At 36.3% G+C, this 24,996-nt stretch overlaps 1 protein-coding gene across 3 annotated transcripts; it reads right to left on the bottom strand.

Moving 5' to 3' along the window:
- Positions 1-550: 550 nt before the first annotated feature.
- Positions 551-7,736, bottom strand: LOC142553290 (protein argonaute 1-like). Of its 3 annotated transcripts, none has more exons than XM_075663442.1 (22): positions 7,589-7,736; positions 6,494-7,170; positions 6,171-6,379; positions 5,908-6,057; positions 5,685-5,818; positions 5,438-5,547; positions 4,796-4,902; positions 4,393-4,531; positions 4,195-4,311; positions 3,834-3,941; positions 3,687-3,758; positions 2,944-3,066; positions 2,704-2,869; positions 2,345-2,604; positions 2,107-2,249; positions 1,959-2,021; positions 1,811-1,874; positions 1,586-1,721; positions 1,413-1,486; positions 1,239-1,333; positions 1,132-1,163; positions 551-1,043 (listed from the first exon to the last, which is right to left on the bottom strand). In XM_075663442.1, exons 2-22 carry the CDS (start codon positions 7,160-7,162, stop codon positions 820-822), a joined length of 3,195 nt encoding a protein of 1,064 aa, XP_075519557.1. In that variant the 5' UTR covers positions 7,163-7,170; positions 7,589-7,736; the 3' UTR covers positions 551-819. The 3 variants fall into 3 exon arrangements, with proteins under 3 accessions (XP_075519557.1, XP_075519559.1, XP_075519558.1); XM_075663444.1 differs by having other exon boundaries at positions 7,596-7,715; XM_075663443.1 differs by lacking the exon at positions 7,589-7,736 and adding an exon at positions 7,479-7,503.
- Positions 7,737-24,996: the final 17,260 nt, after the last annotated feature.

Here is a 24,996-nt window from a genome sequence, read left to right as displayed (position 1 = left end):
TCATCGAACATTTTTCTTTGCGCACAAACACGTGTCTAAATAAACCCGTGAAATTGTTGCTGACTTGCGGTGGGGGGCTTGGGATAATCTATTTTCCCATGTTCATCGTGTAGCATGAGAGCTTGGCTCCATGTTTTTTATACGAACGTAATCCTTTGGTTTCTTTGTAATTTAAATTTGTAATACATTTATGGAGTGATCCAATACAAAAGGAGCTTTTCATTTGTAAGACGTCATAAAGTTCAAAATGAAATAGTACCTGACGAGCAGAAAGGGAATCGAATTGAACCAAATAATCATCGTTTATATCAGTTTCAAATCTGAGAAGAGAAAAACAAAATTGTTTGATTCAAAATTTAATAAAAAAATTCAAGCCAAACTGATTGTATAAATACACAAATTTATATATTGGCTTCGTCAAGGACACAACTTACTTTAAAAACTTAACTAAGCCAAATAAAACCAAATCAAAAATCTATATTTGGTTATAAATTTTTAATTAGACACCTAAGTCTGACTTCGTATCCAAAATACAAACCTTAGTATCAAATTAATAAAATCGACTGAGACATGTTCTGTATTGAACTTGTTCAAATTATTAAATTACAAGAAAAATAACATAAATCCAAGCTCCATGAACAGAATATCGACCAACCATAGGACAGCCGATGTAGTCATTAATAAAGTTGCCTTACATGAAAACATAATATAAGCAAACAGAGGTAGCACACGCATGAGCTTCGACATAACCGATTTCCCCATCCACACTGCAGCATTCAATTCACAAAACACAAATCTTTTATAAGTCAGCCAAGCCTATCAACAATAGAACATAACCCTTTTCACATTCTCTCTAAGCTGTGGCAGAGGTCTCACTGCAGCGTTGCCCCCTGGAACCCTTGTACTCCTTGCACCACCACTTGTACTAGCACCACTACGACTGGCGGCCATACCACTAGTCATAGAGCCGCTATCCGATGTTTCTGGCTCCATATAGAAACGAGCCCGAAAAGCAGCAAGATGTGCGTAGTACGCAGGAGGCACTGCCAGATGGCATGTGAACTTTCTTTAGCATCACGCAAAGATTTCAACAAACTAATATGCAATGCAATAATAAGGGGGGATGCTTACCTATTGAAACAGAGCGTGTGCATCTTGCATATCTGTAAAAACATAATCATGACAAGTATAAACATCATAACCACAAGATTCTCAACATAGGAAGTGACGGTACTTACGTATAACAAAGGTTATTAGTGAGACACTGAAGACCATCAGCAGTAAACTTGTTTTCATCCCACAGCACGTGGTAATGAGCTGGGCGACTAGTACCCTACAAGTAGAATTATTCATACAAGAAATGCATAATAGAGAGGCAATAACTTAAAAATTAAGTGGAAGTTTAAATTTACCTGTATCCCCGCATGGCTACAAAGGTAGAAGTCAAACTCAGTGGGATGGCAGATCTTTGAGTCAACAACAGTACCTGTGCGAATCAAATACATAATTCAACTAAGAAAACGAACCTTTTAATGGTCAATCAAAAAAGAATTTTAGCAGGGTATATCATGTTAACATTCTATACCAGGGAGTATGTTTCCGCTCCGATCAACTGCCTGTCTGTCATTGTGGTTATGGGCAAACAACCTGGTATGATGCCGCTTCTGAACCACAACAAAGGTGACCGTCGGCTGATAGTTTGGCTCCAAAGATGCACACGCCTGATTAAGTACAAAACAAATATAACATTCAATTCACAAACCATATAAGCTCCTAAAAATAATACCCAAATACCAAAGAAATAGCTAACCTTGCGGATTGCATCAAGCTCATGAAGCAAAACTTGATAGAACTGCCCTTCGCTGACACCATCCCTGTGACAAGGCAACCTTATAAGAGAAGAAAGGATAAAGGAAAGATATCTAACAATCATCTGACATGGAAAATTTTCCTCTTACCTATAGAAAATGATCCGCTGTGGTTTCTGTCCAGTTGCTTTGCGGAATGAGATGAGCAGTTCCCTATATTACATACAGATAAGCTCACAAATAATCACAACTGGTACGTAGGATAGACAAGTTCACAAGTGAACAACAGAAGTTAAACCTTATCATGCCACCATGCATAACCCCTTTGGCAGGATCCTGCCAGGTTTTATACAAATCCTGAATAAGCTCTTGCCTATGTGCTTGTGCACATACCAAACCAGCATATTTTGTGACCTCTGGCCAATCCTGGGAAGCAACAACCTGAAAAGAATTTCCAGTAAACATATCACTTAACAAGACAGATTTCAAAAATGAAGCTACAATAATAATCTCAAGTCAAGAAGAGGGCGTCTTACTGCAGCAATCGATGGGCTAGAATCTTCCCCTGGATGGGGATGCGTAACATCGGCACCAAAAATGATTGTAGGACGATCACTGACTAGAGGTATACGTCTAGAAATTGCGTCACGCAATACAGTGTTTCTCCCTCCAACCTTGACATTTATCTTCAGAGACACGTTGGCAAGGTACTGTTTACTCATCTTGTAGACATGCTTCTGTAAACAGCATTGAGAAACAATACCAAGTTCTGTTTCACATATCCGCTTCAGGTCACCTGCAGAAAGATCAAAAACGAATTCAAGCAAAAGCACAGAAACATAATATTTCCAGAAAAATTTTGGACTTATGACTTCGAGACTTAGTAACCTCTTACCATAAAGAGAACCATTATTGTCTGGTAATATAACAATCAGTAAGTCAAGCTCCTTCCCATGGGGCAGCAGTTTTTGCATGACGTCGTGAAACCTAGTTTTTAGAACTCTTTCCACCTGATCAGGACGGCCAGTAATAACTGGCAAGACTGGTTCAGGATTGAAAACCTTCAACACAAAATAGTGTGTTACACAGGTTTCAACTATACAGCGGACAACAATGTCATAACGGCAATCTTTACCATTCCAGAAACGCTGCACATTTGAGCAAGCTCATGACAGAAACTATGCACCATTGTGTCTTTTATACTGCGGGCAAAGTTAATACTGATCCAGTTGTTAACGGTTCCACCATTAACCATCCTCTGCACCAAGTAAAACAGTTGCCAAGTGTGACTCAATCAAAGCACAATTTGAATGCAGTATTTGATGAAATACACGTCCGGATAAAAGACGAGATTTCCACAAGCACACATGATACACATGCAACATATATTATATTTGTACAAATAAACCAACGTAACTATCATTATGCAGGCCAACAGCACATATCACAGACTCACTTGTTTTAAGACCAGAAAGAATAAGAATACCTAGCTTACTCAAACATGTGGAAGACAACAATTTTTTGGCTCCCATGAGGTTGGGCAAATGCCCCTGCGAACTTATGAAATGTGCAAATGTACCATTATGCGTTACATTTTACATCCCAAAATGTTGATCAAGATAATATAGCCTTATTGAAATTTAACATCAACCATCTAATTATATACGAAGAAAATACTACATATATTTTCTTTTTTTCCTCAATTGGGAGGATGTATTTCTGATACATTCACTGGTAACTTTTACCAGGAATAAATTAGATCTCGTCAAGAATTCAGGTAAATTTTAGTGCGGCATGCAATAATTCACATAGGATAATGCTATTTTAAACCAAACAATAAGGTCCTTGCTTTGTCCCTGAATTTTGGCCAGCAATTACCTTATTCATCATGTTCCACTGCCCAACTTGAGGCAGACAATCCTTCTCCCGACCCGAATCATGATATTTGAGCTGTAAAAGTCATACATGATACCAACGGCCAAACAATCAAACCATTAAAATACGAGCTCAGAGTTTTATGCTTACCCAGGGAGCTGGCAAAACACGAGCCTCAACCTGAGCCAGCTTTTCACTTATTTTAATTCCAAACTCCTTGGCATAAGGGTCTTCATCATATGCATTGTGACGTACAGTCTGACAAATAAGAAAAAAGGCTACTATTACATGCAAGATTTATTAGCAGCAAGATTAAAAAGTAATATAGGCAATATTACAAAGACAAATAAGTGCCAAAGTTCCTCACTTCCATGTGAATTATTCGAAAACCACATTCACGTCATTGATAAGAAAAGGCAGGAGAAAATGCAACATGCACAATGGATAAAACATAATACAAAAAAAATTTCTCAACAAACACACAATAGAGAGGTGCTGACAAAAGACCAACCTGAAGTATGTCAGACTCCCTCTCCTGGGGGCGCTGGCACGTCACTTTGAGCAGTGCAGTAATCTGTCTCTCATTCAACCTCTTAGAATATCGCTGGCCTTCTACAATCTTGCACACCTGGTCAATCAACAATTGTAGAACTCCCATTAAATGATATTACAAAAGAAAACGGGTAACTGAAAGGAACAGTAATCTAACCTCCATGGGTAAATAATTTGGCCTCTGAGTATTTCCAACTTGTAGACAAGGCCATTGAGTATGCTGAATGACAAATCCGTAAGTCTCTTGAAAGTATTGAACCACGGATTTCAATGTACCACTTTCATCGACAGGAAATCTAATACAACCAAAGTCATAGTTCATACAACAATCAAATAAAATAAACAAAGCAAGAACCATAGTCTTATGAAGGTAGCACTATCATAAAAAACAACACTTCCAATATATGAGGAATCATAAAACACTTGTACAGGATCCAAATTGCATCGTAAGCAATAAGTCATAATCTAAAGACTAGAAATAACTGATGGACCCTGGCAGCAACCCAGCGCAGAGATTCAAATATTTAACAAATAGTTACGCAAAAAAATAAGATCCTTACGTTAGCTCCCGTGTTGCTTGCGATGTCAACCCAGAAATGCGGTACTTCCTGCGCATATTTCCTCGGTGAGTGACTTCCACCTTTACTCCTCTTAGAGCTTTCTTTATCTGTAACAATTATTGATCAAACATAGGCCACAATAAGATTTACACCACCCCATGAAACGTGCACAAGATTTTAATGGCCCAAGTTGATTCTTGACACTGGTGACGCATTATTAAAGGAAAAATAATAAACCAGTAATCAGAATCTGAACCAAATTGTTGCCGAACCAGGGCAGTCAAAATTATCTACCACATGTCGTATTTAGGTATTAGTGCAAAAATTCATGGATTAAAATCAGGAAGACGAGATGAGCATAAACTTCAAGCGGCCAAATTTAAAATGGAAAAAGAGAATTCCACATAGTGGGCAAGTGGTCTAAAAAAGTTCAACGTGGTTCTTTAATGACAGAACAAAAACGTATGGAGGATTAATCCATGACTCCATAATCTAGACATGTCGAGGTTAGGTATCCAAATTGGGACGTTACTTTGTTTTCTCGTGAGAATGGTTTGAAGGATAGGTAATATTTAAAACGTAGATAACGAAGCTGCTAGGGTAATATACAACCAAGTAAGAAAACGAGATGCACGAGCAAACCTTCACGCGGTCAGAGTCAGACAACGGTCTAAAAGAAACATCCATGTTCAGAAGCTGAGTGACGAAATCTATCACTGGTAGTGGTTCAATAAAAGCAGTAGATGACATATCTGCGCAGTCAAAGGAAATCATTGTAGTTAATAAAAACATTTTAAGGTATAAGAATAAAAATTTAAAGCTCATACACCAGAAAAAAGTTAAGTGACAATCTATACAATTTCTCATACCGAATTGAAAACTTGCTCACCTATATTAAGTGACAGTCCCATCTGAGTGGGACGAACACTTTGGTAGAAACCACGCCAACTTTCTAGCCCTTCACCCAGAGGTTGCCTTCTACCTAAATCAGGGGAATAGAAAGATCGGCCTACTGGAGAATACCTACAATTCAAAGCAATATCAGCACACTGGAATAATAAAAAAAATCAGAACTTACATGAATTATGATCGAAAAGAACACTAACACATACCGAGAAGTGGGTAACTCCCGAAGAACAATGTCGAGAACCTGAAGAGCTTCTTGAGGTGCATCAGCTTGCCTTCCCTGTAAAAACATGTCTAAATGATGCAAATCGGCGCGTGCAGCAAACTTGATCACCACGGTAAACACCCTTTCTCGCCTTCAAACAACATAAAAATAGAATTATTATTAAACAAAGGTCTTACAGGACAAAAGATTGCATGCAAGAAATGCCAGCCAGCATCTACTCAATTCAAAAGAAAAATAAAAAACCTGACGCTGCCTGGACCATCTTCTTCATCAACAAGGGTGATTTTGAACTCCTTCGAGGTAAAAGGAAGAGGCCCAGCAGTGTAAAGACTCTTTCTCCCATCATATGCAGGAAGTCTCTTTCCAAGGTGAGATTCTCGATACAGCTTCACCAACTGCTCCATCACAGCACGATTAACACCACGGGACGTGACTTCAGGTGAAATCGAAACCTATGACAAAGGAAATTAATTCTTAAACAGGGAAATAAATGGAGGTATAAGCAACTCACATACACAAAAGTAAGGAATAAATATCAAGCAGATGGATTAATTCAAACAACTCACATCATATTGGTGAAGGTCCTTATCTGGAAGCTCAGCAAAGAAATGGTTGGCCTTTACAATACACTTGCTACCATTACTACCCTTGCCTGGCCTCAGAGGAAATCTCATGGCCTTGCTAGAAGCTGGTTGCATTTCTTGACTTGGAGGCTCTTCGGACTGGACAGAAACGGACTGAAATTGCTCAGAGAGTTCCATAGTAGTCAGATCAGGCGACTCAGAAGAGGAGCTAGGACCTCCAGGGGTCGGCATTCCGTATGGAATAGGCTCAGAAATCATTGGGGCTTGATATGGAGACTGGGTTGCTTGGTGCAGCTCGGGAGCGGGTGGCCTAGATGGCTCACCCACGGAAGGTGCCCCAGAACCACGACCAGCTATATTTCCACCGCGGCTTTGGGACGGTGGCCCTCCTCGTTGATATTGCTGACCGCCCCGACCCTGCTGATATTCAGGAGGTCCACCATGATACTGCTGTGGAGGCATTCTGCCACCTCGACCACCATGACCTCCTCGTTGGTGACCCCGACCTCTTCCTCCTCCTTGATATCCTCCTTGCTGCTGTACTGGATGCTGCGCTGGTGGTCGTTGGACAGCACCGCGTCCTTCACCAGTTTCCTGAGGCTCGGAGGTCTCACCCGCGCCAGGAAGATCAGTTCGCCTCTTTCTCACCATGGTAGCAACTGCAAAATGCAGCATACATTAAAACTGCAAAATGCATTCAAAGGGAAAAAAACACAAAAAACAAAAATCGATCGCAGACTTGCCTTCAGAATTTAAACAGAAGTTCAAAAAAGTTCAGGAGCAATCTAAAACCCCATCAAGTGAAGTACAAAGAACACATCAAAACATTAATTAAAATCTTAAAAAACCCTAACTAAAGGCCACTTCTCCCCAAAGCGCGATTAAACCAGATTCAGTAAATTAGAACCAAAAACCATAATAAAACGGCTAATAAACCCATGAAAAATCAGAGAAAGAAACACAGTACATGATAAATTAAACTCAGATCCCAGCAGATCTACTCTCTAAACAAGTGAAAACAACGCAACCGGAAAAATTTATCCAACAAAAGCGAAGAAATCTTCGAAAATATTCAACCTCAAACCTTCGTAGTCGCACTTGTGCACGCCAATCACTCGGAGAAAGGCTCCAAACGACCAAATGACGAAACGTAGACTGAGACAGGACAGTGAAAGAGGAAGATGATAAATAGAGGCCGACGATGGTACAATACCGACACTGATATTTGAGTAAACAACGAAAATGCCATTCACGTGATACTTTGCGTCTGTTCAGAAATGACAACTCAGCCCCTGTCTGTTCGATGAGGCCCCATTTGGCAAACTCCGGTGGTTTTTATGTTGGAGCCTTGTTGTATTTGTTGATGTTGGATTTTTATATAAATAAATATAAATAAAATAGGGTAAATTGCTCATAAATCCTCAAACTCAAATTCAACTTTACTCAAACTCTCTACACCTCAAACCTTTCTTTAAACTCCCTAATACTTTAAGATAGACAAAAATACCCTTATTCCTATTTTAAGTTTAATTGATCCTCACGCTTTCCAAATGGTATCAGATCGAAAGGTTGATTTATTTCAAACACGCATTTTATTTTTAATAGTAACTAATTGTAAGAGAAGGAGAATTTTCGAAAAAATTATGAATTCGAACTTAGGTTCGAGGAAAATAATTTACAAGATTTATTCCAATATTCTGGAATATATACAAGTTAATCTAACTACTGTTAAATATCAGAAGCAGAAAGGGAAGCAACAACACCCTCAGGTAAACTCTCAGATAAAGTTATGATTCAAGCAAATAAGTTTCTGGAGATAATACCAGACTCCTCTAAGCTCTCTTTAGATCTTAGAGAAATCTAGAAAACAGTACAAAATTATGGCAACATGCTATACTTTGTACTCCAACGAGTTGAAGAAGTCCTTAAAACCCAGGAAGAAATTCTTGGAATATTAAAGGATATTCAAACAAGAATTCAGAAACTAGAACAACAACCAGGTTCTAGTAAAAGAACTTCAGGAGGATGGTTACCACCATCATTTGGCACCGAACCTTTGTTACATCAACAAGGGAAGGCCAGAGTGATGTTAAAACCCTTAACTGAAGAAGAAAAGATGGTCAATCTAATTAAATCTGTCTCAGAAAAGAAATTTATCTGATGACAACTTTAGAAAGGATTGGTCTAGAGGATCTACAAGAGCTTGCGGAATCTTTCGCAAGTCTAAAAGTGGTAGATCTAAAGATGAACACAGCAGGAGGAGAAATACCGGCTATAATCTGGTCATCTTCTCAGGAACCACCAAGAGAAAGTGTGGGATCTCAGAATGTAAACATGAGAGAATCTCAATCTGATTTCCATACTGGTGGAGGTTCACACCCAGCGGGAACAATGACAAGGAGAAATCAAATTCCCTTGCACCAAACACCCTATGGGAAAACTGTTCTAGATCCGATACATCCTTATGGGGTTATGCTTAACCTTGATGTATTAGATTTCAAAAACAGGGAAGATCTCATAGATGACTGGACATCTGATATGAGAATCGCAGCAGGAACACTTGATCTCAACAAAGAATGATTCATTAAACTTTTAGAAATGAGTCTAATGGGATCAGTGAAAATTGCTTGGGACATGACTTCATTAGAAATGAAAGAGTCGGTCCTGGCCGAAGAATCTCTGAGCGAGATAGCCGAAAAACTGACTACCCTATTTAAAGCACAATTTATAGGGGTAGACTATTTTAATAGTCAGGATACAGAGAAGAGGAAGAAATATACTCATGCTCTGTATAGTCTTGAATTACACGATATATGTTTAGTGGATGAATATATTATGTTATTCACTAAATATCGATGGAATTCAGGAGTCGAAGAAGATATAGCTATGCAGCTTTTCTTCGCAAAAATGCCAAGCCCTTGGAGAGAAATGCTTATAAGGGAATACTTACCTGAAAATCCAGATACGTTGGCACGAAGAGCTTCTTTCCTTAAAGGAAAATTGGCAAAATGATGCCATATGGCAGCATTACAAAAGAATTACAAACGCTTAAGGGGTATCAACAAAAGAACTCCTTTGTGTTGTAAGGAAAATGATCTTCCAACAATTATTGGAAGGAAACCACATAAGCATAAGAGGAAAAGTTTTAGGACTCATCCTTATGCTAGAAGTGGAAGAAGTTCTTGGAAGCCAAGAACTGTATGATCTAGACAGAAAGCCAGATCTTATAAATCTGGACAAAGAAGCGGACCATCAAGGAGTATGATATTATCTCAAGCATCGAGTAAATCTCGAAGCACATGAAGAACACCTACAAAGAAAATTTTCAGAAGAGCTCATACTCGAGCAAATGAAAGTTTTAAGGATTGCAATTGCTGGACATGTGGAGCAAGAGGTCATATTTCGACCAACTGTCCAGAAAATGAAAAAAGAGGTATTAAACGCTTCGATCCTACCCCGGATATTGAAGAAGCAGTTTATTACCAAGATCTAATTCAGGTATACAGATTCGAGGGCATTGCCTCGGATGAAAGTATATATGAAGAAGAAGAAGTCTTAAGTCAGGAAGAATCTGATGGAACAGAATCGGAATCTGACTGAGGACAAGGTGTTTCGATACGAAACACATGAAGATTTGTCTGGGTTTTTCAGTCAGAGAACAATCTCTCATAATATGGTCCAAAGGATCATGAGAGAAAATCCTAGCCTACAGAGATATCAAGGATTCTCTGCAGGACAGGTAGAAAAGTTCTTAGGAAGTCTTGGCCTAAGGAACAGAAAGCATCATCTAATCTATAAAGTTTCTAGAAGGAAAATGGCAATCCCGATGGAACTTACAGGAAATAGAATGGAGATGCAGTTAATTCCTTCCGAAGAAATTGAGGAATTACAAAAACTCAAAATAGAAGTAGCAAGGACTATGTCCTGGATTCATATTGGAGCAATCCAAATTATGATAAAGGCTACTTTCAAAGAAGGGATAGATTCACCTATTGATATTGCTATATGCGATAAAAGAATGGGGAATCTACAAGATTCAGTACTGGGAACAATCTCAGGAAATCTCTGTGCAGGAAAGATTGTGGGAGTAATCTATCCAAGGATAGCCTACAACTTGGCAGATCGAGATTTCAGCCGAGCCTTGACATTGCATCAGAACTTCAAGGAAAAAAGGTTGATGAAAGAAGGTAATAGGCCATATTCTATTACCTATCAAATTTCATATGCTCTATCTAATACACATCATTCTGAATTGTTTATTAGAAATGAGTTTATTGAAATCCCTGAGATATTCGGAAAAGTTGCTCATGCAATTTATCCAGAAAGAGTCGAGTTTCCTTTAATACAGGAAACAGATATTCAGATTCAAGACAAACCGATTCTACAAAGAAATCAAAGTCTTAGATTGGAATCAAGAAGATTATCTTTTCAAGGAGATAGAATTAAAAGTTACATATGGGGAAAAACGCCTGTCATAGAAACCCAACAGGAGCCGAAAAGTTTTTCTACAATAGGAAAACTTCGATGCCCAGAAGGGTGGAAGGAAGTCGAAATAATATTTGATATCACTAATTAAATGAATCAATATCCTTGTAATTCAATATACTATTTGGAACAACCTATGATAGGAACTTACCAAGGACTGATTAATATCGGAGAATTGGAAGTTCATATTCAAGGAATTCCAGGGAAAGAATCAAATCGACTGATTCTTGGACTAGAGTTTCTCGAGGAACATAAACCTTGGAGACGTCTAGAGTATGGAATGGAGTTTATGGCAGAGGATAAGATGTGGAAAATCCAATGACCACAAGTCCATTTTCCATATACATTCCAGTAGGAATGTTGTATGAACAATATAAGGCAGAATACTTTGCTGCTTATATTGATTCAGGTGCTGGAATCTGTACAGCAAAAATAGGTGTTTTTCCAAATAATTTGGAAGAAGAGTTACCAAAGATTGCTGAAATAGATTTTTCCAGAATAATCTTAATCTTATGTAAAGGGATTAAGATGACAGAAATCATGATTGGCGGTGCTGGACAAACACCTTGGTACAAGGTAAAGACACCACCAATTTATTTTCATAATACAGGAACTGACATATTGTTAGGAAATAATTTCCTACAGATGTTCAAGTCCTATACTCAAAAAAATGAGACTAGAAGATTAGTGTTCACAACACCATGTGATCACAAAATCATAGTCCAGATACTAGGAGAGGCATTTTACAGAAAATTGCCAATCCAGTTTCGCAGCAAGCGTGGTGATTCAGGACAACTTCTGAACCCAAAAATGAAGGATTCTAGACAGTTTGGAGAAACAATGCTCCAGTTAAGAGCAGATCAAGTACTCCAACCAGAAGATATAGAATGCCTTAAGATAACTCTACAAACAAATGAAGTAGAGTTTGAATCTAAGGTATCATTGGAAGATGTCAAGAAAAGGATCAAAGAAAATTACAACGAAGATCCCTTGGCATGGTGGGACAAAAATCAACTCAAAGCTTGCCTTAAGATTAAGGAAGGCAAAGAGTATGAATTTGTCTGTTGCAAGCCTATCCCAATGAATATCATTGATCAAAATGATATGCAAATTATAATCAGGGAACATTTAGACCTTGGTTTAATCAAAGCAGGTATGTCACCATATAGTAGTCCAGGTTTCTTGGTAAGAAATCATGGTGAGATAAAAAGAGGTAAACCCAGATTAGTTATTAATTATCAAGAAATTAATAAAATTCTGGAGTTTGATGGGTATTTTATACCAAGCAGATAACATCTAATTAGTTGCATACGCAATGCAAAGATATTCTCTAAATTTGATTGTAAGTCCGGATTTTATCAGATTCGGATGGAGGAAGGAAGCAAGAAATTCACAGCTTTCTCCACACCTCAAAGACATTATATCTAGGAAGTATTGCCAATGGGATTGGCTAATTCACCGCAGACATTTCAAAGGAAAATGGATAATCTTTTTAAAGATTATTTTAAATTTATGTTTGTTTACATTGACGATGTTTTAATAGCATCTAAAGATATGAATGAACATGTTAAGCATTTTGAGATTTTCTCTAATGTCTGCAAGAAAGAAGGACTGATTTTATCTGAAAAGAAAGCAGTCATTGCTACAAGAAAGATTGAATTCCTCGGAATTGAAATCGATGAGTTAGGAATAGTTCTGCAAGAGCACATAGTGGAAAAGGTGCAGAATTTTCCAGAAAATCTCAAAGACAAGAAGCAACTTCAAAGTTTCTTAGGATTTGTTAATTTTGCTGGGATGTTTATCAAAAACCTAGCAAAACACAAGAAAGTGTTCAGTCCATTATTGAAAAAAGATACAAGATTTATATGGACAAAAGAACACACAGAAGGACTTATACATTTAAAGAAGGTTTGTAAAAATCTTTCAAAAATGGTTATTCCTCAAGACAAAGATGATATGGTATTATATACCGATACCAGTGATCATTGGTGGGCAGCAGTTCTTACTAAGCTCACCCCAGATGAAGAACAACCATGCAGATACTGCAGTGGGTTATTCTAAGATGCAGAAGTTATTAGATGACATATCAACGAAAAAGAATTTTATGCAGTAAAAAGGGCTTTTGAAAAATGGCCATTATTTTTACTTGCAAAAAAATTTACTTTGAAAGTTGATAACACACATGTAAAAGCTTTCTTAAGGAATAGAATTGAGTCTAAACCTGAGAAGGCTATATTATTAAGATGGCAAGCACTATGTCAGAATTATATTTTTGATATTGTGATAATAAAATCTCATGAAAATATTCTTGCAGATTTTTTAACAAGAGATGGACAGCATTGACATTGATGTTATTATCAAGATACAGAGGCATTTGAGGGAACACCTTGAAATGCTTCAAACTGAGTTCAACAAGTTGGCCGTTAACGCAGAAGTTGCGGGAAGGCTACAACAAGCTGATAAGAGAATTGTCTCTGATCGAATTACAGGTTGTTTACATGCATATACTCAGTTATGGTCTGTAATGCAAAGGTCTATCCTCCAAGGCATTGAGAAGCCATTGGTTTCTCAAATGGAGAGTTTTCGAGTACAGGACTCTATACCTGTAGCGGGGGATTCAAATACCCCTTGCACAAGTGTTAAGTCAGTATCATCACCAGATGAGTCGGCTGAAACAAAAATTGAGACTCCTGATCCTTATCTTGAGTCTTCAAGTCAACCCTTCACCTCGGGGATTGAAGAGGGAGAGATCAACCTTAGGCCTCGTATCGACAAAGGCAAATCTAAGGTTGGTACTAACGAAGCAACAATTTCTCCATTTCAGGTTTATCAACAGAATTGAGAGAAATTAAAGACAAGAATTGGCATTAACCCAGCTACCAACATGGTTGATATTTCAAGAAAATATCCCAGGGTATGGATGAAACCAAATTCATATCCAAAGGAGGTTAAAGCATGGTATGAATTCGGGGCTCTTGCCTCAGTTTATACTACATCACCTAGCTTTCCGAAAATCTCAGGTCTACAAAAGTGGATCCAGGAAGCTGTTCACGAGACTTGTGCGAATAATGATTATTTGTCCAGAGGAGATGTTTTGGAGCTATATTTCTTTAGTGCAGCATCAGAACCAGCAGGAAAAGGCTCCCATGAAGCCTTTCATTTCATTAAGTTAAGGAGGTCGGATACAAATGTTCAAAAATTTATCAAGGAACCTCCGACAAAAAAAACACCCCTGGTTGCTTCAATTTCTGAAGACGATATGTCTACCAGAAGAGCTTGGGGTCTATGGGTCTGTCTCACTGAGATGGACAAAGTCAAGTTTCCGTTCAAATTTTATAATCATTCGGTGAACAGATCATTCCTGTTAAACACTATGACAGGAAAAACCACAAGTTTTGCAGAAGATTTATTCGAGAAAAAAAAAAGAAATCTTTTCTGGAACAGAAAGCTGCCGGCTAGTAAAGAGACTTGCCGAAAATTCTGTAACATGGCACATATAGGAAGATGGTCAGAAAACATCTGCCTTGAATGCCAGAACCAGAAGGAACCTGAATTCGGTAAGGGATTCAAACCGAGATCTGATCGGAAACACTTTACCGATACAAGCACAAGTGGGGATGGACCACCTTCACGTTTTCCTCGAGAACAACAAAAACCAAAGATTCCTCGACAAAATTAAAGGTGTACGTGTGATCAAGCCCACTAGCAAAAAGAAAACCCACCATGTGAGTGGAAGGACAAGGACCACCAATAATGGGTGGAAAATGACAAGGATCATTGAATACCTAATTTAAAAAGGGAATCCAATGAATAAAAGCAAGATAACTGGTCCCGAAATTTCATCTACAAATAATGACAGATGGGAACCAGTAAAACACGACAGACTTAAACCAAAACTGGAAACAAAAGAAAATGTGTTTTTCATATCTCAAAGTTTCCAGAAAAAGGATTAAGGCAACAAGAAAAGAGTTGAAAAATTCCAAAGATTATTATAAACGGCTCAAAGAAACAGGAAGGAAAATACAAGCTGATCTGATCCAGATGCATATAAAATATTTATGCAGGCAGATAAAAATTCAAGAAATGACTATCTCTAGATTGATGATCTAGAAGAAGACAAATCAAGAAAGGTGGAGGGACCATCCCAATGGACCACTCAACCACCATCTCAATGGACCACTCAATGGTCCCCAAGCAAGCTGTAAAGGCTTGTTAAGATTTGAAGTCCGAGTTTCAAATCCGAAGGAAGCCTTCTATAAATAAGCAGGCAGAAGGAAGATGAAGGCATCGATCAACCTCTTCATTTTTCTTCAAATTTTTCAAGTATATGTGTGTAGTGAGTTCAGCTACTATTAGTAGCTAAACAAGTTTCTCCTCCTCTACAGGAGGTTACTATGTATTAATAAAATGTTGGTGTTTGAATAAAGAGATCTTTGCTCTTAGCCCCTTTCATGTATTATTTTCAAAATTTTATCTTTTACTGTACACCCTAAGGTAGGATACGAATTAGGGTTGTGCCAAGTGCTGCTGAATGAATCTACGTCAGTAACCCTCGGTTGCGATCGCGTGGTTGGGCTGTGAGGAGCAGTCTGTAAAATACGATGGATATAACCCGCTGGTATTCCGGTCAAAGAGGTAAAAGATTTAATTTATTTTACGGAAGCATGATGGGCCATTATTTACAAAAGAAAAATCAATTATTCAAAATAAAGATATAAGGGTAAATTTAGAAATTTGAAAGATTTGGGGAGTTGAAACAAAGTTTTAGTGGGGTAGGGAGTAAAGAGAAAGTTGAGAATGAGAATAGAGATTTTTTGACAAGTTCCCCAATAAAATATAATATTTTTACTCACTTTTTATTGGAATTATATTTGAAAAATCCAAATGTAAATATCGACTTTAGATATTTACATAATGTATTTCATTTTGAACATGTAAAACTCGTTAAATAATTAAATTGGTTATTTCTAAAATATTCTTCATTAGAATGGTGTGAATGTATGGATAATTATGTAGTGTGATTTTAACTATACGGCGGTTCGTGTGTAGATTTAGTAATTAATGATAATTTTATCCATAATTCAAAAAAGTATAATTGTATTAAAGACATATTAACATCTCTTCTGCGGTATTACATGCTTAATTCATTCAATATTTTTTAAAAAAAATAGATTATAAAAAAATTTACCCATGAATTATATTGTCATTTGTATAGAAGATGTCTCAAATCGAAAAATTATCCACTCAACACATCCAATTTTCTCGATTAGCATCATATCATATGAACTATCTTGATATATTAAAAAAGATAAATCATTGAGTAGGTCTCTTGTGGGACGGTCTCACGAATATTTATTTGTGAGATGGGTCAACCCTACCAATATTCATAATAAAAAATAATACTCTTAACATAAAAAGTAATACTTTTTCATGGATGACACAAATAAGAGATTCGTCTTACAAAATATAACATTTAAAATTATCTCAAGTAAGTTTTTGACTAAATCATTTTTCGACCAATTTTAAATGGATAGTTTTGCACTTTTGCTTGATAAAATAAAATAGAATGGTGGAAGAGTCACGAGGAAATGTCTTTTACATGGTCATTGATTTGAAAAGCACCCAATAAGGGTAATCATCGGAAATCTCACTGCTTTTTCCCTATTCAAAAATATGGTAATTAATTCAAATAAACATTGGCCCTTTTCAATAAATATTATTTGCCTGTTTTAATTTATTGCTATTCATGTCATATTTTTCTCCAACTTTCTTTCTTATGCTCCACCCCTCCAAACCAACTTTTGGTCCCCATATTGGTCATTTAAAATGCTATGCTATTTAGGCAACCTACATTTCATCAACCTCTAAAATATTTTTAAAAAAAGAAACATAAAAAACATCGACTTGATGTTGTCAAAGGTATTTTGAAACCGTGTTTTTAAAAATCAAATACATTTATCTATTTTACACTAGTTATAAAATAGAGTATGTCTCTTTTGAGACGTTCTCACGAATCTTTATATGTGAGGCGAGTCAACTCTACCGATATTCACAATAAAAAGTAATGCTCTTAGCATAAAAAATAATATTTTTTCATGGATGACTCAAATAAGAGATCTATCTCACAAAATACGACCCGTGAGAACGTCTTACGCAAGTTTTTACCTAAAAAATACGGAGTCGCAAAATATAATAGTTTTATACACATGGGGCAACGTGCTCTTTTGGATTTTCAATATGTGTGATAAATGAACATTGCTCGTGCTATTTCGTTGCAACAAAACCGTGACAACTTCCATGCATGCTAGTCACGTATCATATTTGTAAGATTCAGAAATTTAATTCACGTAACATGAATGCATGTAATCTATGATTTTATTTTAAATTATATGTTTAATTATTTTATGCATAATTCATACATGGTAGTAATTATTTCACGAAATTTTAAAAGTTCATGCATTAGGGGTTCTAGATGTATTTCACACTTGAACGAGGAATGGGGACCGGACCGGAGAATTTTCAAGAAAATTATTTTAATTACATGATTTATTTCTATTAATTAATATAAGTGTTTTTAGGTGTATTTTTTTAAAAATGGGATTTTTTGGGTATTTTACCCGCATGATTTTATGTTTTTTGCGGTACTCAAATTTTATTGATTCGAGGGACTTTTTGAGGGTTCAGTTAATATTTTCAAAAAACTTTCAAACACGAAATATTTTTCAGGAGTGTGTTTAGAATAAATGAGCATATTTTTAAGTTTTTTGGGCTTAAATATTTTTTTAACTTCTAATTAAACAATTAAGACTCATTATTTACTAATTAATCATTTAAATATTATATTAATGACTACCCTACACCATTTAAATCACCATCAACCGACACTTATCCCTTTCATCATCATTCCTCTTGGTTTAATTATTTTTCAGAGCCTTCCCCAGCTTTAAGTATCGGTTGTTGCTTGTTTTTCATGGGAGATTCATCCGGCTCTTCTCCATTTCCCCTTTCTTCCATCTTCTCGCATAAAAGATCAACAGGCACGCATTGTATCATTATTTCTGCATCATTCACGTCATATATGTGCTGTCATGTGTGTTATGTTTATGCATTTTCGGTATTGGCACGGCAAAACTTTTATGCTCTTGGTTTGACACGAAAACCGTATGTTGTTGCATACATCTCACGTTTTTTTTTCTATGTTGCAAGGGGCCGCTGTTTTTAGTTGTTTAAGGGTCCTAGGATGAGTCTTGTTAGGATGGTTCATGGCCTGGAGTGGCAGCTAGGTTACTGGAACTAGAAAAATATAGCCGCACAGAATTGAGGTTCACGTAGGGGCTGTAGGTGTTGGATCTTTTTGTTTAGTGTATGGCTGGTCCAGGGCTCTTGGCTACGGTTTGGGGCATGTCTTAGGGTCCTAGGATGAGTCTTGGTGTGGTGGTTCATGAGCTGGTTGGCTGTAAAGAAGGCTGGAACTAAAAAAAGTTGGTGTGGTGGTTCATGAGCTGGTTGGCTGTAAAGAAGGCTGGAACTAAAAAAACTACAGCTGCACAGAATTGGGGTGCATGTAAGGGCTGTAGGTGTTTGATCTTATGGCTTCAGCTAGGGGCTGGGTTGGGGCTCTTGGCTATGATTTAGGCAGTCTCTAAGGGTCCTAGGATGAGCCTAATTAAGGTGGTTCGTGGTTTGGTTGGCTGGAGAAAGCTGTACAACCAGATACATGAAAGCTGCACAATTTGAGTCTCTTGTAGCTGCTGTCATGGTTCTGATTTGTTGGGGCTTAGGCGATGGTTCTGAGTTAAAAAGGGCTTAACCATGGTCTTAAGTTATGTCTAAGGGTCGAGTCTAGGGCCAGGTTCGGGTCTGGTTCGGGTCGGTTTAAGCATGAAGTAGTTAGAAGCATGCTAGGGTCATGGCTAGAGTTGGGCGATGGCTTGCTGGAATTTCCAGCAGCTGTTCAAGGTCTTATTAGTGTCTAAAGGTCTGGTTTTGAGGTTTTTAAGACCTTTTAGATGTTTTTAAGGTATGGTAAAAATTTGGGAAAGTTTTGGTTAAGTTTCGGTCCGATTCGGATTAAAATCGGGACCCCGGTCCAAGTTTTAAAAAGAATCGATTAGGTTGTAAAATGAGCTCGAGTTTACGTTTATGAATGCTTTTAAATATGTTTTGGGACATTTTAAGGAGTTTGGTAAGCTTCGGATAAATTTACAGGTCCAGGGGTAAACGGAAATTTTTGGGTTTCCAGGGGCAAAATGATCATTTTGCACCCGGGGTGAGATTTTGGTCCTGGCAGCGCCCTGAACACATTTTATCATGTTTTAAATGTTTATGCATCATGTTTACGATTTTTACGCAATTATGATAAATACGGTGCATGCTTGGTTTAAAGGAAAAAAGTTATGTACATGCATGATTTTATTAAGTGATGAATATGAAGACATGTTTTGAGGGAAGTGATTTAGTTGTGACTAACACGATGACACGATGACACGATGATATGATTGAAGATATCGTGAGGGAAAAAGCCCCAGAGGGAGCCTGTTTGGGAGAAGGCTCCAGAGGGAGCCCGACGATCGTATTTTCATTGACATGATATGATGATATGATAGGCCAAGGCCCAGTTGACGGGTGAGAGTGTCGCTGGTGTCCCCGTCGCCCGGTACTATGGTTACACGTAGATGGATCCATCGACATACATGATGATACGAAAGTCACAGTTAATGAACTGAATTCAATTAAAAAGAAAATGTATACGTATATGATGACATGAGATGACATGCTTTAATACGATATGATTTTACACGACACGTTTACGTATATGATAACATGAGATGACATGTTTTGACACGTATATGATGATATTAGATGACATGATATGAGATGACATGATTTGATACGACATGATTATATACGACATGTTTACGTTTATGTTTTTAAGTTCATGAAAGGTATGTTGGCATTAAGCTTTTCAAGTTCATGAAAGATATGTTGAGTATGATATTTTTCACCGTTGTGTGCCTGTATATGTATTTGTTATTCCTGGTACAAGTGTGCTGAGTTTTTAGATTCACTAGGCATGTGTGATGCAGGTGAGCTTCATGATGAGGAGACTGGAGGTGCCGAACTCTGAGTAGGCAGACCTGGTGAGGTGACACGACCCGAGGACCACATGTTTTCCGCATTACGATTTATGAGATTAAGAGGAGATAAATATTTACATACGTTGATGATTTTAAGATTTTTATTAGTTTATGTTTTTGTATAATTATGGATGAGTTTGGTTATTTTAAACTGTGCTTGATAAGTGCAAAAATTGAACTTAATTTATATGTTAATCCATTTGATATATGCTGGTTTCGAACAGATTTATGCTTGGTTTTGTTGTTTTTGTGTAGTGCAGGGGATGTACAACTATGGGATGGGTTAGAGCAATCAGAGACATTTTTGAGCGTAAAACAGCAAAAGACTCAGAGCTGCAGCGCCACAACAAGCGCTGCAGCGCCACAATGTGCGAAACAGAAGCACCGCAGCGCTACAAGATGAGCGCCGCAGCGCCAGCAGGCCGAGAGACAAGCGTCGCGGCGCCTCAATGCCGAAAGCTAAGCGCTTAGGCGCTAAGGCACAAGCGCCGCGGCGCTAATGCTCACGAACGACGGCGCCACTTACTCAGCGCCGCGGCGCTAATGGCGACGAAACAAGACTAAATGGGCTTCGACTTACGGCCCAGACGGGAGAATAAAAGAAAGACAAGGGTTCAGAAATGGGGATCCGAAAATAATTTACACGCAGCCGACATCAGAGGGTGAAGGGGAAAAGCGAGAGCCAACGACAGAGCGCGAAGAACATAGATAGAAGACGCTGGATCCGGACACGGAGACGCACTTTCATCTCTCGCCAACACGTTCTTAATTCGGTTTCTTACTTTTACGTTTTTAATGATTACAAACAGGTTTTGTATTGATTTAAATTCGAGTATGAACTAATTCTATTTTCTAGAGATTGATGTAGTCTTGGTTTACACTATGTTATTGATTTTTTGACTTTTGATCTAATTAATTCATCGTGTTTATTTGTGATTTCTTGTCATTAATGCTTTTGAATTACTGGCCATAATTCGACTGATCTAATAATTGAGATCTAACACTCGAGAGAGGTGATCGAAATTAGGACATGGAAAATCGCATCGTCAGATGTTTATAACGTGCAAAAGACATATAACTTTGGCGAATCCATAAGAGAACCTTGGTTGCATTTATTATGTGTTACTTAATTTTGAATAGACATATTAAAATCGGTAATAGGTAATACAATTCTATTTAACACTTGAAAAAGGAAATAGAAAACTTGCGAGTTCTTGGGTTAGTAAACATGATGCAATTAAATGACATGTTAGTTAATTTTAATTTAGCATAGGGGAAACCAGACGAAATCATATCTCTAGATTTATTTACTCAGCGAATTTCTACTGCGTGCTAGAATTACAGGATTTGTTATTTTATTTGAATTGATTATAAACCAACTATTTGATTTGTCTAAATAAAGTTGAGCTATGTCAATTATGTACTCAAACCAGTACTAAAACTTGACACCGTACACTTGCGGTAGTGAAAATACGCAACAGTGCTATTTTTATAGTTAAATAAATACGATTATTTTAAATGATATTTGGAAAATGTGAGCTTTATAAAAAAAATATATATTTCCGTACTTTTTAAACTAGTAGACGTTACAGTATTGATACGTGTTTTTAAAAATCAAAAACATTTATCCATTAAACTTGAGTAACATTGAAATTATGGTGTCTTGCAATAAATTTTAGATCATAAGTGATATGATTATTTAAACTCGAGTAATATTGAACTGAGCGTCTTTACAATTAATTTAGAATAAGACAGATAGTTTCGTAGTATCTTATGAATTTATTATCGTTGAGTTTTTATTTTCCTTGCAATAATATTAGATATAGATATTGTGAAGAGGAGAGTATGAAAAGGATGTTCGTGAAATCAGAAAAGAAAAAAGGAAAACAGAAATGAAGGAAGTGACGACTATTTTGAGATATTGATAGATTAAATCATGAATTTAATGAAGGTAAAATCTACTTCTATCTCTGTCTTTTAATCTTATAAAAAAATAAATTAGATGCGATGTGATTAAATCGATTACCTTTATGTATATATTTTCACAACATTTAATTTGATACCTCCTGTTCTAAATCCCAGACATTGTTGCATTTTTTTTTTTTTTGGTTTATTTTAATATCCTATAATGAAAATTTCATTCATTTGCGAGTAAACTTTTTATATCAGGGCCTGAAAATTCATTAAAATTATTATTTTCCACCAACCGTACTCACATCTATTTTTAACAATGAGGTGACACTCACTCACCGGAGGTGATGAAGAATATCGAAATTATTTGTGGGCAACACAACAATATGTGTGTGTGCATGTGTTATTGATGCCAAATTTGGGCTTCGTATTGGGTCGGGACGAAAAATAAGTTTATGCGACAATAACGAATCATTTATCAATCCAGCTAGTGAGGGATTCCAGTGAAAACTAACTTTAATTAATATTGAAAATTAATTTCGATGCATTTTGTGTTATCGATGATTTAAAAGAAAATAATTAGATATATCGTGTACTTATTCGAGACTACGATGAATTGTTCAAAGAGATAATCAAGATATAATACAAAATATATGGTATATAGATATTACACTGCAATTTTTTATAATCCATGAAAATAACTTAAAAAATAATTAGTCGGATTTGAAATTAATTCTCTAGCGGATTTACTTAAACCAATCAATGACATAGTGGTTCTCACAGTTAAAATGATAAAAGCTATAAACCAACAAGAAGATAAATAGGATAATCGATTACCAACCGAAGAGGTAAACAACTAGCACGAGATCAAGAACATGAGAAGGCAAGTTGTGAATGGGATGTTAGTTGTTTTGGTGAATTAATTCATGTTGAGAAAATTGAATTTTCAAAGAAATGAAGATGTGATGTTGTTTGAGTGGTTTTGGGTACTTTTTATGTATCGGAAAAGAAATGTTCATGTATTAATTCCTGGTGTTCCGTATATGAACCTCATTAAACCGAGCGTATTGATATTGATTCGACGATTCCCATAAGACGTGGCCTGCGCTATATAAAATCGATTTTTCTATTTTCCTAATAGTTTTAAGCTCAGGTTTTTACAATTTCGATGGGTTTTAGTTTATGATTAGGCATTTTTTTCTTGAAATTAAGGTTTGAGATATTGGTTGGATCTGTTTTTTTTTTTTTTTCGAGAGTAATTCTGCGTTCATCATTGAGTTAGGCTTTCTGAGATGAATTAGGATCCGTATATATTTTTTTAGCTGAGAAAATTAATTCAGATTAATAATTTTGGCTCCCTGAATTTGATTGCTGAATTTAAGTTTATTCATTTATGTTCTACAAGCATGATTGTCCTCGTGAATGTATTAAGTATCTGCGGGACAAAACAGAGAAGGCAGCTGTGGCCAACTCACAAAATATTGTAATGGTTTAGTAAAATACAAGCTTGTGATTTATCTCTTATATTAATCTTAATCTTCTACCGAAGTAATTCATTTTTCTAATTCCTTTTCATTTTTTTCTTATTCAATCAATTATATCACAAAACTTTCAACATATATTATCAGAAACCAGTGGACTCAAAACAGAAAAATCATAGTTTTGTGATATACTTTTGTTTAAAGGCGATTTACCTCCTAATTCCATTAAGACGCCTCTCTTTTCCCATCGATCTCCATTTTCTTAGAATCATGGTTCAACCCCTCTCGTAAAACATTTCAACAATATCAATAATTCCCATAGTTAATTGTGAATTAATTATCACAACAAAGTCCAATTTTCTTATAGGTAATATTTTGTTATTAGGGTCATAATTAGGGATGGTATACGGTACGGTACCGAAAATCATATACCGTAGACCGTACCGAAAATTACGATATAAAATATATATATCGATACCGGACCAAAATTTTAAGTATATCGAGTCTAGGTAAACCAAAATTTTCGGTTCGTATAACTAATATATCGATTATACAAAAAAAACAAATTTGGTAAAACCGAAATCTCCATTATAATTACCTTCACTTTGCATTCTCCGTTAATAATTTTTTTAAATTTTTGGTATGTCTTAATAATTTATCAAACATTTATCTCAGAAGTGGGAGTTTTCGAACTTCAGTTAAATCATAGTGGTACATTTTAGTAATTTGGTTGGATTATTCTGTTAAATCAAATATTATAAATAAATAAAATTGGACTTATGTTAGATATTATATGCATTCTCCATTAATATTCTTATTTATTGTCTCGTATGTCAAATTTTTTCAAACATTTAGTTTTTATATATATTAAAAACATCTCTTAATATATATATATTTAATTAAATTTGAGTGCTCTATAAAAACCACCAAAGTGTTCAGAAAATACTCTCTTCTTTTATTTAAATATATAACTTCTCATGTCTATTCCCTTTAAAAAAAATTCAAATTCGAAATTCAGAATACACACATTGCCTTATTATTGAAGAAAAACATCACTCTTTTTAATTATATACTGAAAACTTTCGTTTATTTCAAATTAGATTAATATATTTTAAAAAAATTCACAAAAGTTGCTACTATTATTGTATAATAATATGACTGATATTTATTATTTGTGATATGCATACGCAACACGTGTGAATATGAGGTATTTAATAAAAATTGGAAGGCACGATATAGAAAAAATTTACTTACACGAGATCTTATACGTTTCGGCGCACGTGGAAACCACGCCATGAAGGCGTCTAACAAAGACGACACCATCATCACTCCGATGAAAACCCAATATCGATTCACTCTATTTCTTAGCTCAAATCGAAATCTAGTTGTATTTCCATGATTGGATTCAACGAACACTGTCCTTCTTCTTCGTTTGTGCATATACGCTAATGAGAATGAGAATGGTTTTGGC

The sequence above is a fragment of the Primulina tabacum genome, chromosome 8, assembly GCF_025594145.1.
Source record: "Primulina tabacum isolate GXHZ01 chromosome 8, ASM2559414v2, whole genome shotgun sequence".
In the NCBI taxonomy this organism is placed as follows: domain Eukaryota; kingdom Viridiplantae; phylum Streptophyta; class Magnoliopsida; order Lamiales; family Gesneriaceae; genus Primulina; species Primulina tabacum.
This window is presented reverse-complemented; position numbering and strand designations above follow the sequence as displayed.

Coding starts and splice junctions, on each gene's coding strand:
- LOC142553290 (XM_075663442.1), bottom strand. CDS start 7,162: ATGGTGAGAAAGAGGCGAACTGATCTTCCTGGCGCGGGTGAGACCTCC. Junction 3,759..3,833: donor GTGTTTTGCCAGCTCCCTGG/GTAAGCATAAAA, acceptor TGACTTTTACAG/CTCAAATATCATGATTCGGG. Junction 1,722..1,810: donor AGCTTGATGCAATCCGCAAG/GTTAGCTATTTC, acceptor GTACTTAATCAG/GCGTGTGCATCTTTGGAGCC.